General features: G+C 32.6%; 1 protein-coding gene across 1 annotated transcript; it reads right to left on the reverse strand.

Annotated features, from left to right (window-relative positions):
• Window positions 1-181: 181 nt before the first annotated feature.
• LOC134231472 (myosin light chain kinase, smooth muscle-like) lies at window positions 182-15,243 on the reverse strand. The gene is made up of 11 exons (XM_062713436.1): window positions 14,981-15,243; window positions 9,509-9,582; window positions 7,140-7,233; window positions 6,401-6,604; window positions 5,758-5,899; window positions 5,287-5,486; window positions 4,839-4,991; window positions 3,215-3,260; window positions 3,021-3,107; window positions 2,692-2,768; window positions 182-1,379 (listed from the first exon to the last, which is right to left on the reverse strand). Exons 1-10 carry the CDS (start codon window positions 15,022-15,024, stop codon window positions 2,715-2,717), a joined length of 1,098 nt encoding a protein of 365 aa, XP_062569420.1. The 5' UTR covers window positions 15,025-15,243; the 3' UTR covers window positions 182-1,379; window positions 2,692-2,714.
• Window positions 15,244-17,516: the final 2,273 nt, after the last annotated feature.

The raw sequence follows: 17,516 nt of genomic DNA on the forward strand, positions 1-17,516 counted from the left end.
TATTGACTTCAAGCAAAATATAATATGAAGTTGCAGTATGATGTTCAACATACTCAAAATTATCCACAAAAACATTTAACTTACCCAAACAAAGACTTGGTCATTTAAAATAACTGCAGTTATGTATTTTATTCTTTTACAAATAATAAGGAAACTTGTTTCTTAAAAAAAATAAAACATAAACTTTTCAAGTTTTATTTCTATAAACTCTGTTCTACAAGATTATACCAAATTTATAATCTACTTGTTTCAATGGTAAAGGATTCAATGAAACAATAGAATATATCGTCTAAATGTATTCATAACATTCAAACTATAAGATTTTATCTTTATATTTATACGATCTGGAATTGTATATGTTACAGACTGCTAATTAATACTAATTAATTTTACTACATAAACCTATATTTTTGTACAATTACATAAAAATTTACATAGTTTTAAAAATAGATCGTTGAAAACAGACTTGCATAAATAAGATATGTTGTACAGGAAACGTTTAGCCACCAATAACTAGAGAGAAATCAAACAAATGAAATATATAAATATATATATAACAGTCAAAAAGTAATGGTATTTGCACATTAATTCACGATCAATAAGTCCTAAGAAATTCAAGACTAATGGTAAAAACATAAATCAAAATACATTTAATTAATAAGGAAAATGTGTTTTGACTAGAAATTTGACCAGAAATTATAAGTTAGTGTTAACAGCCTCACATATTTTTTGTGATAAAGAAAAAAAATTGTGATTATGATGGACTCATTTATCACAAAAGTTCCTTAATCTCTCAATGACCATGTCAAAGGCCTGGAAGATGATAAACTAAGCAGGGTTGTTTTTTACGAATATTAACGTTCCTCAGACGGATCAATTTTTCGATTTTTTCCAATAAATGACTACTGAAAAATGCACGTAAATCTTGAACAAAAGATGGATGGCGAAAAGGCTTAAAAATAATACAGTTTGAATCCTCAGGAAAGGTAACAGTTAAAATAACATAGCAAATGACAAAATTAATATGAAATTAATCCATTTATTCCGAATGTATGTTTATGATAACTAAAATTATGTCTTCTAAATACCTCATCTGTTAATTATGAAGTTTTCATAAACAATTTCCATAAACAATAAGATGAGATCCCACTTCTTCATTACATTATCTTGAATTTAGCACACAATTAATTATTCAGGTTTAGTGAAGAACATTATTTGGAATCATATATTTTGGAATGCATATTAACACATTTTAATTATCAAACGCTTAGTTACAACATAAACGTGAATTTGTGTATTTCCACTCCATGTTTGGTCAGAATGCTTTGGTGATTCCAGAAATGTCTTTTGTAATCAATCCACATCTGCTTTCTCTAAACCTGGAAAATATTTGAACAATTGAACATGATTTAAACACACGCAAATAAAAACCTAAATTACTTTAGTAATCTTTTTTAATTATATAAGGAGAAAATTACAATTCAATTCTTTTCAGTGTGTCAATAAAGAATCTGTATTTATTAAAATGTTATCGATTTAAGAAAATTTCATGACATAAAGGTAAACTTAATGAGTTGATTGTTCCATTTTCAATATTGGGTACTTAACATTCTTTTCAAGGAAAATGTTCATAGAGTATTGATTAAAAGAAATCAAGCAAATCTTCTGGTCTAATATAAAGAATGCTTGAAATGATTGCAAACGGTACATTACAATGTAGACCTCAGCTCGCTGAATTTAAAAACAAAGTGGTAAATCACTCTTTTTAACATCTTCAAAACGTCAGGGGTCTTGATTGATTGATTGATTGATTGATTGATTGTATGTATGTATGTTGTTTTACATCCCATTCGAGAATATTTTCACTCATATAGAGACGTCACCTTATACTGGTGAGGGGCTTCAAATTATGACCTTTACTGCGCAACAAGGGCCACGAGGCGTGCCGAGACTAAGGGTTCTCCGTTTTTAAGGTGTCATCTGAAGGACCAACAACTTTCACTTTAAAGTGCCGAAAGCTTGGCGAAGGAACATTTGCTGCCATTTTATATCGAATTGGGTCAGTGGTAGCCGACAATCGAACTCAAAACCTTCCAATCACGGAGCGAGCGCTTCTCCATCGCCTGAGTTCAGGGGTCTTGAAAAGCACCATTCAGATCGAAACTTTCAACAGTTGCTAACGTAAACAATAGAAGTGATCAGTAGACACCTCAATGCAGTCTTATCAATTGTTTATTACCCAAATAGTTAAGCTATTGGTCTATTGGGCTTTTAAAAAAAACTACCAAGATTTGTTTTTTCTCCGAAAGACGTCTCTGCAGTCAACCCGTAGAATATTGAAGGAAATTTCTTAGAGGTCTAACCAATTAATTACCATAGGATTGGAACTTTTTGGAGGAATATATAAGAGGCTTACAAAAGATAACTTCAGAAGCATGAAGGGATTCTTTGTCAACGATTTTAACTAAAATATTTTTAATATGAGTATACCAAAAATGGCATAAGGCTCCTTTTATCCATCACAATTTATAGTCATTGAAATAGTAAACAGCTGTACATACATATAAGAGAGCAAAAGTTTCTCTCTCATTATCGCTCTCTCTCTCTCTCTCTCTCTCTCTCTCTCTCTCTCTCTCTCTCTCTCTCTCTCTCTCTCCTGACAAGCATTGAGCATATAAAAAGTCAACGAACCTTTTGCAAGGAGCTGTGAGGTATCACGTCAAATTAACACCCATTCTCTTCAAAGCCAACATTGCATTGACAGCTTTCTGTAAATAAAATTATGAATCTCTTATTTTATCATTCTGTTCAAAATTTATGTTAATAACATCTTAAAAATTCTGTACCTAATTTCTTTATGCATGTATACGTATGCATATGTATGTTGAGCTATTAGAAAAGAGAATGATTCATAAGCTTAAGCAATACTTCTTGTGTCCAAAAAAAAATTAAAATCCTTCGGACTACAGGTGATTAGTCTTCTTTTTTGGCCTGTATAAGATAATTTGATGTTACTTTACCTGCCATTTTCTCCTAAATACAAATTTCTTCAACCTCTTCTTAGAGAGAGAGCGCTCTGGCAAGCGTGCTTCTCTTTTCTGGGAACGCTGAAGGAAAATTGTTTGATAAAGATTAAACACGACTTATGCTTCTTTTTTAAAAGTTAGCCTAGGAAAAAATTAAACAATTTGCATGTAGTTGACACTATACCTACCCTGAGCCATATGTGATCCAGACACTCACGTGCAGTCATTCTTTTCCTTCGGAGAAAAATAAAAGCATAATTGTTATATTGCTTCTTTTTGCTCTTGATATTTTTTAGCAAAGGATAAGGTACAATGAGGGTTAAATTCGACCCTTATGTCATCGATCATTTCAGACAACCAGTTCTTAAATTTATTCATAGATACATGTGAACGTGAGTGGCTTACAACTATTTCTCTGTTCTGACCCCCTCAACCCTCAGAAAGTAAAAATGTTTTCCGAAAGGCTATTTCAGTTTTTGTTTATTTTGAAAATGCAAATATATCTTCCTTTTGCTGTTTTTTCTACTTTATTTATGTAAAACAACAGTTCATAATAATTTTCTACATTTAAGAAATAAATAACAAGTTTATAAACTTCAATGGGAATTGAAGTGGGTCGGTCACGTGATCAAATCCTGTGAAGGCCGAAGGCCTTCTCAGAAGATTTGATCACGTACCGACCCACTTCAATTCCCATTGAAGTTTATAAACTTGTTATTTATTACTTATATATACATTTGAGACAGACAATTGAATATTTTCGAATTTAAATTATTGCACTAACCGTCCGTCGTAGATTTTGAAAAATGACGCAAGGTGTAAATCGGCTTGCATGGCGGTTACGCTTCAAATTCATTAGACTAAGGAATCTATTTCGAAGGGAATATTTTGTGAAAGGCTACTTGTGATCAGTAATAGTGAACAGATTGTTGTCTGGGAATATTTTATTCGTGAAAATGATAATCGATGCTGAAAAGACACAAGAAACACGTCCGAAGTTTGATGATAAAAAGTTAGAGGAATTTCGGTCGCTGGAAAGGGATGGATGGATCCGATGGACTGAGACACTTGTCCGAGCCAGTTAATTTGCAATTTGATCAAAAATATTCTACGGTTTCAGTAACTAAAGGCATACTTATCGTAAAACACTGATAAACACGGAGACACTGGCGACAGCTTTATATTGAACTACGAAAACACCGAGGTGTTTGGCAGCTGTTCATGACATGATTGCAAAGATATTTTCCAACAGATTTACACATTTATCGTGAGAAAAATTTAAAGATAAAATAAAAGTTTATCATGAAAATTAAACCAAAGGTCTATCCAAAAAATAAGGATGAACGTTAGAGACTGTGCAGCTGACAAAAGTGAAGAAAAATGTAAACAAATGCTAAAGTTTTCTCTATACACAGGTTGAATAGATAGCCCAAAAACTGTATGAAATACTTGTTTATATTTAAAATAAAATAATTATCATTTTACTTGCTTATTTTATTCATTTTTATACATGAAAAGCAAGTAGAGCAGGTCATTTTATAATTTATGTACCGGTAGATATTATTGCGCCGTGTGATTAGGTCACGTATTGACCTCTGACCTCTGACAAACTTCATACAGAATTGAAGATATTTTCTCTCTGTATGTTTATATAATGGAGAGATACCACAAATGTATATAGGCCTATTGAAATTTAAGTAAGAAGAAACTGCATTGAAATACAAGTATATGTACATTATATATATGTTTATTGTAGAAAGACAACAATTATCATATCTACATGTATACTGTGTAGAAGTTACGAGTATGTACCTTGGATCTTTCACCAATAATTTCGATATGAAATCCTTTGCTTCTGTGGATATACTTTCAAATTCTTCTGCGCTAAAATCCCATTTCGCTGACGTCACATTGACAAGAGTGTCTGCTTCGGTGTCACCAACAAAAGGTGATAACCCTGATAGTCTGTTAAATATATAGTGAGTAGTTTTAAAGAAATAAGTTAACACTGGTATGATCTATATATTCATTTGTGGTTCCTGCGTTTTTTGCACTTTAATTTAATGGTTTTCTGTTCGATTTAATTAAATCACATAAAATCTGCTCACATAGCTTGGGAATGTTTCAAAGATGTAATAAACTTTATTATATAATTCTACAATTCATGTACATGCCAGATCTGTTTTGGAGCAGGATTTTAACTGATAAAGGTAAATTCTAACTTTTCTTTAAGTTATGCAAGGTTCCGAGAAAAACTTACAAAACATAACATATAACACCTATACTCCACATATCTGTTGCTGGTGAAGCGGGGTCAAAGTTCACGACCTCTGGCGCCATGAACTCGGGAGTTCCAAATAAGATTCGGAGATCACCGGAAGGATCGTATTTTCTTGCTAATCCAAAGTCAATAATTTTTATGATGTTGCCTTCTCGTGTTAAACACAAAATATTTTCGGGCTGTAAAATAAATAAAGAATGTGGGTTTTATCTAATCTCTAAAGCATAAACCAAAAAAATATACAAGGTCGGTATGATAATTACCAATGTACTTGATTAGGACTGTCAGATTTGTACCTTTCAGCTGCCAATCCAAATTATCAGACAAAAAACAGACAGTCAGATTTCATATATATTTACAGAATACAAGTGTTTTCCAATTGCACAGGCTAACGCTATAGTGCCGATACAAGCTGATTCAATTGAAATATTGCCGAATTAATTAAGATACCTTCAGATCTAAATGCAGAACCTCTCTACAATGCATAAAGGCGATGCCTTCACATATCTGTCGCATAAACATATTGCAGGCTTTCTCCGTCAAGATAAAATCATCGTTGATTACTCGTTCAAAAAGCTCTCCGCCCGAAATCCTGTTCAAGAAATATAGTGTATTAATTAAAGAGACTTTCAGTCAACGAGAAATTGCACTTAGGCCAGATGTGGTTACGTAAATAGTAAAAGTATATCAATTCATTTTATATTTGAACATGTCTGAAGATCCAAAGCAGGAATAGGATATAAGTTAATTGTATATTGCTTTGTTTTATGTCCACTCCCAATTCTAAAACTTAATTAAGTATTTTTGTAGACAAAATGTTGTTGTGCTGTTGTTGTTGTTGTGATGATGTTGTGAGGATGTTGGTCAATGTTGTTTTGTTATTATTATCATAACACTTGAATTAATCGAATCAGTTGTATTTACCAATTTTACTTAGTCTTAATAGATAACCGAGAATTCGGTCAGGGTTTCTACAATACAAAGTGTTTACCTTAGCTCATATCTATAATCGATTGCATATGCGTGTTCTTTCTAATGAGGACAAAAACGTTTGTTTATAAATACCATATAATTGGTAGGTAAATCTACTCACAATTCTGTTACAATGCAAAACGTATCCTTTTTCTCAAAAGCGTCGTACAATTGCAACAGGCGAGGATGCTGAAGGGTTTTCATTATGGCCACTTCGTTTATGACGTCATCTCTTTCTTGGTGACCGTTTACTGCGATAAACTTCGCAGCCAAGAATCTCCCAGTTTTCTTCTCTTTACATTTTTTAACTTCTCCAAATTTTCCTCTATAGAAATTAAAATCAAAGGCATTACTATGTGTAAAACCCAGATTGTACAGCTTTTATTTACTTCCATTACAATGATGCATCAACCAAAAGTTAATTTTGACTCTGAATACATGTATCAGTATTTCTGAAAGAATGTCAAAATGATTTATTACATATAACTGATGTTAAAGAGACATTTCCTTCCTTTTTTGCAAAAAAACTACTCAAAGCTCAAAATGATTGTTTCTGATCATTTTTTTTTTATTTCAACAGCTCAAAATGATATCTTTTTTTGGCCATTTTTTTTTTCAACAATGCATTTCAGCATTTAAAAGTAAAAAGCATGGGATTTAAAATTTGTGTGTAAATATTTCAGTTCTTTTTTGGCCTAAACAATGAAATGTAGAATTTTAATGATGCAAAAATTCTATAAAAGCGTGAAAACAGTAAATAATGTGTTGCTTTGAGGCAGTAAAAATCATTAAAAGTTTATCATAAATGATAATATTTTTTGGGATTTTGTAGATAAAAGTTATCTATACACTTGATTTACCTGCCCAGCAGTAAATCTGTGACGTCATATTCTTCTGTAACCCACTTTGATTTCTTAATGCTGACGTTTCTGTGTTCAAAGGTCAATTCATCAACTGCAAAAGAAATACATAAATGTGTTGAATAACAACATTGGACGGGAGTGCAATTTACAAGACTCTTTTAAAGTTATACTTTCAATTTAAACTGCAAATAAAACTCTTAGACTAAAGATAATGCAAAAAACATTTTCCCGGAAATGTATGACTACAAAATCCTTTCAAAAAGTTGTATAATGTTACAAATGACGAATGAAAACTATCAAAAAGCAATCTACCACCAAAGTACACATTAATTTCAACATCTCATCATGTTGTGTTTGCACCGAGATACATTTTGGCAATTTGAAATCTCACCGAATTCATCGAAGTCAAAAGTCAAGCATTACAAGAGATAATATTTAAAAGTGTTCTTGAATTATAAAGAGTTTATTTTCTGTTTCTCGGTCACTTAATTTCCAGAAAAAAAGTACCAAAAACTCTAAAGTAGCATTTGTCCTTAAAAACTTTGTATTAGTGTATTGCTTTTGTTTTTTTATAAACTTGTTGTCGTGGTAATTAGAGACCTGCTGTATCATGCAAGATATTTTTTCCTTACATGGAGTAAATCAAGCATAACAAAATGAAAAAGAATCAGGATTTCAAAACAAAAGATACAGGATCGAAAAAAAATGTATTTCTGTTTTGTTCGATTTTTTTAAAGTACATAAAATGTTTTGATTGCATGGTGCGTGCAGTTGAATATGTCAAAAACGGTATCATATGATGTTGATACAACTGCTGTTTGCAGGAAAAGACCAGATGGCGCTGAAAAAATATTCTTTTAAAGATATCTAATCGACACTGTGAGCATCTAAATAATCCATTTAAAAGAGAAACGAAAGAATCTTGAAAAAATAAAAAAAGATAAAACAAATTCTGTATATACTTTTTAAATTATACAAAAATATACCAAAGAATTTCGCCTACAGTGAAACATTTACAGCAATTTTGCATATTAAAAATGACCAGAAAAGGTTTTAAAACTTTGATATTTGACGTCAAAAATACCTGCTCAGTCGGTCGTTAACATACATGTACGTCTGTGATGAAACATAATGTTGACTGGTTTGTTTTAGAACTTAACTGTTATTCTAAGTCTGTTCATGCTATATTCAAATACAATTATACTCTCACTCACTCTCTCTCTCCAAAAATTTCAACATGCAACTCACATTCCACGACGCCATTTATATTTGATGGATCATTAAAAGTGACAGGTAAAGTACAATTAATCGGTCTGTGAAGTTTAATAACCAACACTGCCAAAATATATCTACAAGTGAGAATTCTAAAACGTGATGTACTTTCGGAAATGTTAATAAAAAATAGAATTTTAAATTCGTTCAGAGCATATAAGCAATGTTGTTAATTTCTATTTTTATTTAAACCGTTCTAAGGAGCGTAAAATATTTTTCTCTTTCCCCATTTATCTTTTTTGAAGATGAAGTTAAATGCATTGGCCTACACATTCGGTGTTCTTTTCTCGTCTATCTTGCGTTGATGAGAAGCAAAAGACATGAGCTTTAATGAATATGTGCAAACGTCGTCTGGAAAATTTTACTTTTGATATGTTGAGCAACACTCAAATTAAACACCTTTAATTTATTTTTAACAATGAAATGCAAAACTTAGTTCGAAACTGACAGTTTCATAAATGGGGAAGGTTGTTCTCAAACTCATATCATTCTTTCGAAAGTTAATTCAACAAGGAACTTTATTTTTTGACTTGTCAGCGAATATTCTGACTGACATATCAAATACACTTTCATTATTTCAATGATAAAATATATTGATAAAACATAAATCGGAATGACTATCTTTCCTAAAGTTCCATTAATTTAGAATGATACAAGAACGCAGTGTCGCCTAATGTCTTTGATAAAAGAAGACAGCGCCTCTTTGATTCAATTGTGACACTTTAATTAACAAGATCTATCATCATTTTTATGGAAATTCAGGCGACTTAAATAATGAAACCACTGGTTTCAATCAATAAAGTTTAATCTATCAGAAGATGTTGAAAAAAACCATCCGTTGTCTCCACAGTACGTCCATTAGTGGGACAATACGTGCAATCTCTTTCTTTTATCAGTTGCGGATCCAGGTTTTTCTTATTTTGGGAGCGTATATTTATTAAAAGAAGAAAAGAGAATGATGCTAACATAAACACCCAATATTTAACTTTTTAAAAAATAAAATTGGGAAATTGGGTATGTGTGATGGTACGTATTTGGACTTCTATGGCCTTCCTTTGCTCTTACACTTTTTGTTGGCAGCAGTGTAACCTTACCTCCAGAAGGCTCACTTTCATCCACGTGCACTTTGCTACTTTTCTTCATTTTTGTGTTTTCTATAACCATACATCTGAAAATGAATTTAAAAAATGAAATAAACACCGTTAGAGTCTCCACGTCGGTATGAATTTTCAAGCCATACCGAATTTTACTTGTAGAAATAAACTATACATCAAAAGCATTTTGCAATTTATTATTGCTGGATAAGTGAAGATTGCATAACAGAGAATCAGATTTATCTGATTGACAGTCGTAAAAACAGAATTATTTTGTGTATCACAGCTAATAGACAAAATCATCAACATATGGCAGAAAGCACGGGAGTTGTCGGTTACACAGCAGTTTTATGATGATAACATAAGCTGTGGCCCCCTTTTCTTCTACAAGGATATATGGCAAACATATCAAAGCTGTCTAAAAACGTAGGTGAGGTCAATCGATAGAACTAAAAGTTGTTTAAAAAATAGATAGTGCAAGTTAATCTTATCTAATTTGGCTAAACATATATCCAAAATGATATTTTTGCAGTAAGGAAAACGCAGAAATGAGATTTTTCTGACATTTGCAAAACAAAACAAAAAAAGGAAAAAGATAATTCGAAGTTGTAGTTTGTTTTATTGCTCTCTAATTATGCCATTGCTGTTTTCACATAAAAATGCTAAAATCCTTCACAGTGTGTGAATAATAAAAGTATATAAAAATCACGAGGGGAGTAGCGAAAAAAATCCCCAGGTGTTTTACTAGAAGAAATAATCATCTGAAATGAAAACAAAAGGGAGCAGACTTCGATCGACCACACATATCATATCTAAAAGACAAAGCAGTCTGGTTAATATCATTTTGGTTCAAGTTATAACTTCGGAATTTTTTTGCTTATTTTCAACATCGGGACCACACAGCTGGATTCTGATAGCTAAATTTGATTTTAATGTTTGTAAAAAAAAAATGTGTGAAAACAATGGATCAAAAGATTTTTTTATTCAAGATAACCCTGTTTGATTATCTGCAATAAGACAAAGAGAGGGAAACAAATTTTATTTTCCTTCAATAAAAGTGTATCCAAGTTGAGAAAAGAGACATTTCAACAATGTGTTTTGTACATCATGGTTCTATTTGGTTCCTGTTGGAACATAGGGTCTCAATATGTGCTTTCTACAAACTTGTCAGAATTTTCCCCTTAGAAAGATCCATATGAAGAAACCACAACTAAGAGTTAGCAAGTTATTAATGGAGTTGTTCGTTAAACCGCAGACACGTGGGCAAGGATAGCTAGACAGATGATGAGAATAGAAATAAGGAATGACTAAATGATAATACAGATATAAAAAAGAAATAAGATTGGGAATTATAATGAAACTTATTAAGAAGATCAAACACACTTGAAAACTCTTCTGATTGTAGCAGAAAGAATTCAACAAATGTATACAAGTAGGTAAAGAAACTGCTGTGCTTTACAGATTTATATGAACCTCGATTAACCTTTAAAGAAATATGATGTTGTGCAGATCACTTCGAAAACCTTGTTGGAATACTCGATGTAGTTAATGACTTGTAAATAAAATGCCACATCAAACGCATTTTTCGCGATGAACAAAGTATGGTGCAACAAGGTGCAAGGAAACTGTGATCTTAGCACCAACGTGAACTAGCTGTTAGTTTCACTCCTTGCTGATCTTCTAATTTTCAGGATAAGATGTAATCGTGTGCTTCGCCATTTTCCATTCCTCTTATTGTCAAAAGCTTGCTTCCCACTGCTCGATAAACAGGCATTAGGCTCATGCGGGGTTTGATGGTGTTCTTTCTAGATGATGAGCATGCCAGCAGTGTTTAAGTTAATCAACGTCATATAGTTAGATTGTTAAAAAATATCACGGTACTAAATATTTTCAGATATAGGTGACCTTGGATCATGTAAAAGCTTCCGTCGGCCAAATCGAAAATGGAAAACGATGCGTTTGACATGGTTTACATGTAGATATGCGGATTCGAGCTTAAATTCCGTAGATTTCCTAAGGCTACTCAACGAAATTGCGTTTCATGTAGTTAACAAAATGACGAATCAGTATGCAAGTATAATTGAATGATCTTTATGCCATGTCAGTCCGTTTAGAGTTTACATGTAACAATTGTTTCATTCTTCAAGTCAATGCGTAGGCAGGAACATGCAGCATATTTAGTATAATAGCTATTTTCAATTGGATTCATTCTTGCTAGAAATTATTTTCAGCATGAGAATCGAGACGAGGTACTCCTTCAAAATGATGAAGTTTGATCCAATTGCTAAATGGAACCAGTGCCAATTTTCGGTTTCTTGGCCATTTTGGTCGAATTCTTTTAAAAAGTTATCTACCTTCAAGCAAGATGCAACGACTAACAAAGAGGTCTTGGCAGTGTACTATCGACAGCTGTCAATGGAATGACCTGACGTGATAATAGAATACAATGTTTTTGTATAAAAAGAGGGAAAGAATAGGTTTCTGTGTAATTAGGCGTAAAGGTGGGGCATTTATCGGTATTTTGATATAAACATATAATAGGATATTGACATCAATACATTGCACGAAAAACCTACATCTCTCAGCAACTGATTAGGAAAACATACGTCAGTGGTTTATAAAAATTCCGTCTTATCGCTTAATCCATTTCATCAAATACTTGTTCTCCATTCAAAGATAACTATTTGTCCTTATCGAAATCTGATTTTTAAAAAAATGCGAAAGAATTTTGGATTTTTTTTATATTATCAGGTGTTTGTTACTAAAAAATTAGAATATTTTCTTGATTAAAAAAAAAAAAGCTTTACCAAAACAATGCATTTTTTATGAATAATATTCAATATTTTTATTACGGCCCTGTTAGGTTTACGTGATGTTTGGCAAATCTATAAATGCAATATCATGATTTATACTATAAAATATATATAATTTTTGCAGACCACATGGCATGGAGATAAAGAATTATGCTTTATAACTTATTATTTGCTTATCTTCCTATTGGGTGTGTTCACCGTTTTACAGGAATTATGAAAGAAAGAATGCTTAGCCCCCTGTTCGATAAACCCAGTTTGTTATCAGATAATAATCACATTAACAAAGAAAATACATTATAAAAGCCCCTTGTCAAAAATTCATTATATGCTTATGGCAATTAGTAAAACAAAAATCGTTTTTGCATGATAAGCTTCATTGAAAGTATTACTTATTTCTATCTTTTCTACATTCAATTTAAAAGATTTGAACTACTCTTGTATACTGCAATAAACAAAGTTTACATTAAAAACATTGGTTTATGCTAGCAGCTCTTTTGATTTCAAATACCAAGGAAAAACATCAGAGAGATAGCTTCTCTTTGTAAGAAAACCGGAAATGCTCGTCAGCGTCCGCAATGTTGTGTTCTGGATATCTGTTTCGTATATCTGTCATCATCAAAGACTCTTCCTACAGTAAATATTACTACTTTTTCAAATAAAAAAAAATCATATACTTTCTGTTCAAATAGAGACTGTGTCAGTTTTTTTTCCTTACATAAAATTTAACAAAAAATACCACTGAGTTCTGGCTCGGTGTTTATCTGGCTAAGGGTTATGTAGGAACTGCAAGCGAAGCAGCCACAAGTTTTCATTCACCGTTTTATCTGAGGGTACATCTAAGAACGCACACTTTTCGCACTAGATTAACACGATAGAATGTGGTTAAGTATGCGGAGATAATACTGCGATTAAGCCGTGATGCTGGATTAAAGGAACTAATGCTGAAATCCATTTACATTCCCTACACTTCCGTTCAAATGCAAGATAATCTTATTTTTTCCGAAAGTTACATCACAATTGCAAATCTCATGGAAGTGTTCCAAATTTAAATTTATTATATTTCAGAGTTAGACAGCTATGCATTAGTTTTGCAAATCAAATAAAGTTGTCTGAACTGCAAAATTAAATCTGCCATTTAGGATGTCTAGAAATACATACAACATGCACATGTACAATGAATAAAACAGGAGGGCTAGGAAATGTAATCGTGGAACAACATTTTCTGTAGAATATATGCCCTTACCGAAAATATTGCCTTCCTGCAAATATTTGCTGCAAGTCTGCAGCAAACATTGCTGCAAGCTTGCAGCAGACATTGCTGCAAGCTTGCGGCAATGTAGCCAAAGAAAGCATGACAGTCTATACAAAGCCTTGGTGTTTGCAGCAAGTTAGCGGCAAGTCTGCAGCAAGCTTGCTGCAAACATTTTACCATGCAAATGAGGTTTGCTGCAAGTCTGCAGCAAACACTGGATTTTCCAAATAAGGGAACCTTGCTGCAAGTTTGCGGCAAACATTGCTGCAAGCCTGCCGCAAACATTGCTGCAAGCTTGCGGCAAACATTGCTGCAAGCCTGCTGCAAACACTGCAGCAAGCTTGCAGCAAACATTGCTGCTAACTTGCAGCAAACAATTTCCTTATGGTTTTGGCACATTCCTTTGTACAAGCAGCAAGTTCACAGAAAGCCTTTGTCCTGACCTAAATCTGTTAAGTCTAGAGAAAATCCACCACATGTTTCTGAAAAGATGCAGTTTTATGAAGTTATGATAGGCCCTCTTTACGTTCCTAGACAAAGTTTTCATACCTTTTTAAAATGAAAGTGCATGATAGCTTTTTATATGAACAGAACTTTAAGAACTTTACATATAATTTTTAATGAATATTTTTGTGATTACACATTTACTAATTAATTTGATAACATTGAACTGATTTGGGTCCATTAATACTTTTAAGAAGTATACATATGTGATATCAAAAAGAGGACTGAAATTCATAATAAGAAACAGATTTAGATTTGACCTAGCATTTACACCAGTTACTCAAACCTGCTTTTAAGAAATATTCTTTCAAATATCAAAATAAATCAAAATCATTTCTTACCAATTAGATATCATGGATAGAATGAACACCTACATCCAGAGTTTGGCACTTTTAATCATTCAAATCGATGTATATTCCTACCAAAATACTGAAACATGTACAACTTCAATTCCAACATTTCAAAATGGCCAGTTTTGTGTTGACCCAGTACAATCTGCGTTTCATTGGCTGATATGACTTGTTTACTGTTCTTGCGAACTTCCTGCAAACATTTGAATAGTGAAAAGTTTCCTGCGAACTTGCTGCGAACATTAAATTGGCGTGTATGCTTCATGCAATGTTCCTGCAAACATGTTGGGTTCCTGCGAATTTGCTGCAAGCTTGCAGCAATTGCTGCAATGTTTGCCGCAAGATCGCAGCTAGCGGCAATCATCTGCGAACAAGAAAATTTTCTTCCTGCGAACAATTTTGTTTGCTGCAAGCTTGCTGCAGACTTGCTGCAGGCCTGCAGCAAACATATCAGTTTGGTAAGGGTGACTATTCAAATAAAGTTTTTACATTTGGCAGGCGTTATGATTTAAAGATTCAGCAGCAACGAACAAACTTTTAGAAAAATACTCACTTAAGTTTGTAATAGCATATATGTTCGGCATGGAATGGACCCATTCCACCCTTGTTCACTTCATAATAGTACTCCAGCTTTGCAGGATTCAAATTGATGTAGCAGAAAATGCATTCCTCCAAAGTTCCACTTCTGGTCTCTATTTACTGTAGATAGAGCAGACGGTCCTGTAAATTTCATTTCCTGGAAAATTTTTGTCTCTCACTTGTGTCTGCCCATCCTTACACAAAGAGGAATCCAAAGCGGAAGGGAAGTTGTGACGTCATCGAGATCATTCTGAAAAATCACGTGAGTTTCTTTTCTGTTAGTTTGAGGCTCGATAGACATTTCTAATTGGTCGTATATATGTTTCTTCTATGATTAGAGATATGCTTTATCAGGATATGATAAGAAGTTCAGGTGATATTCTTTCAGTATGCAGTATTCAGTATACCGGGGTAATATAAAATGTGATCAACATGTACAAAAGAAAAATTCTATATTCTATAATCACTTAAATTTCAAAAAAAAAAATAAACATGTATGTATATATTACAGACCTAGGAAAAAGGAACTAAACATTATAGCAGCTGCAAACGTATTTATCTTAATCAAATTAGAGAATACGCATATGCATGTATATTTTAATATGCAAGCTAGATTCCACAAGAGAGCGTATGTAAGAAGCAACACGTTTTTTGTTATCACGGATCATTAGACAACCGTATTTACTATCAGTGGAATGTTTGGGACTTGTTTACTACGTACGACCTAAAGGCCATGACCCAGGAATAAGTGGCCAGGCATCTGGTTGTGCGATTGCCATTATTACGAAGTATAACATAACACTCTATAATAATTATATATTGCTCTCTTTGAGAAACTAGACAAGAGCAATTCCTAAAGTTTGGTGCACTGAAACCAATCTGTAGGTACATTCGTCATAAGAAAGAGGAAACTTGTCTTCTATGAATAACTTCCATTCTCCAGGATCAAGGCATCTTAGTTATGTTATTTTTTCCTGGTTGATTCTTACACAATACGACAGAAGATGCATTGCAAGAGTTAACATAAGAATTGCTGACTCTGCAAAACATTTGGTTAATCACTTCTTAAAGGGGATAATGGGTCAAACACTCTGATGTAGTAATTTACAAGTAAAATCTTGCATATACTATTAATCTCTTTTATGTTCAGAATTCTTTTTGTATACATGTGTAATAAACATGAAATACGAGGGTTGTTCAATAAATAATGTCCTGAGCTCTATGACATACAATATAGAAATCATATGATATTAAGCTTGACTTTCTCTCATGAATAAATCTTTAATGAATTGATTACAGTTTATGTGACCACTTTTCATCTCGTAGTTTCATTGTGAGAAGCTGGAAAACAAGGGATATTCGAGACACTGCATTAAAAATAAGTGGTAAAGAATCAGTAAACAAGAGCGAAATTAAATGCTTCATGAAAGCTGCTGTAAAACTCGTTAAGAATCCCAAAGAAATACTACCTGAAATATGTGAAATTTACAGCAACTTATGTCTGTTTTATAGACACATGAGCAGGTGGATTTCATTGAACAAAAGTTATATAATGGGCATCAAAAATGGGTACCGTCCTTGGTGACAAATACTTACAACAACCAATATAATGTTTGCGAAAATTCAACAAATAATCACTGATGATGATTGATTGAATTAAAGACACATAGCAAAATTGATAGGTATCATTTTGGGGGTAGTTTACAATGTTTTAAAGAAACATTTGACAGTAAAAAAGCTCAGTACTCAATGGTCACCCTATTTTTTTTTGAAAAATGGGTGAAAGCAACAGCGTGTAAGAATATCTAAACAATTATTTTTAAAAAAAAAACAACAAAAATTGCAGTTATCCACGTTTGTCTGAACTTTAAAGAGATAGTGAAACTTGATTTCATTGCTTTAAACCCTCAAAACAAATTTACAATAAGGTGCACTTGACAAAACCAACAAAGGTCTAAAAAAAAAAAAAAAGCAACGAATTTCAAAAGCACAAAAAGGTTTATATGTCATTTTCCTAAATATTAGTAGTCTTCTTGTTCACATTTTTATTCGGGGAGGAGTTCAATATCTAAAAGCAAATTTTTGCAAAAAAAGAAAAACAAAAAACGAAAGGTTTATGAGAGGATGGAACCAGAATCCACTACTTTAAATTTCTTCATGACAGCGTCCAAACCCACAGACCACGAAGAGTAAAGTAGTTTTGGGAATAAACAGAAAGTTAATGTTTTGTCAAACCAACAACATTCGCCAGATCTTTCATTCTATCAGTTGTTTCATTTTCCAAACTTGAAGAAAAAACATTCACAGAGAAGAAAGAAGTCAAGGAAATCATAGGATCTGCCATATTCCAGTATACGAAGGGCAATACTCAAAAATGCGTTTTAAAAACAATCAGAAATTGGATAAAAATGTTACGGACATGTGTTTCAATTAAAAGAAAATATTTAAGTAAAATCATAAAGGCTAAAAGCGTTTTTTGTTGCTTTCCAGAGACAGATGCGCACGAGATT

Source organism: Saccostrea cucullata, unplaced genomic scaffold, assembly GCF_032062105.1.
Source record: "Saccostrea cucullata isolate Sc308-1 unplaced genomic scaffold, CSIRO_AGI_Scuc_v1 ctg3722, whole genome shotgun sequence".
NCBI lineage: Eukaryota > Metazoa > Mollusca > Bivalvia > Ostreida > Ostreidae > Saccostrea > Saccostrea cuccullata.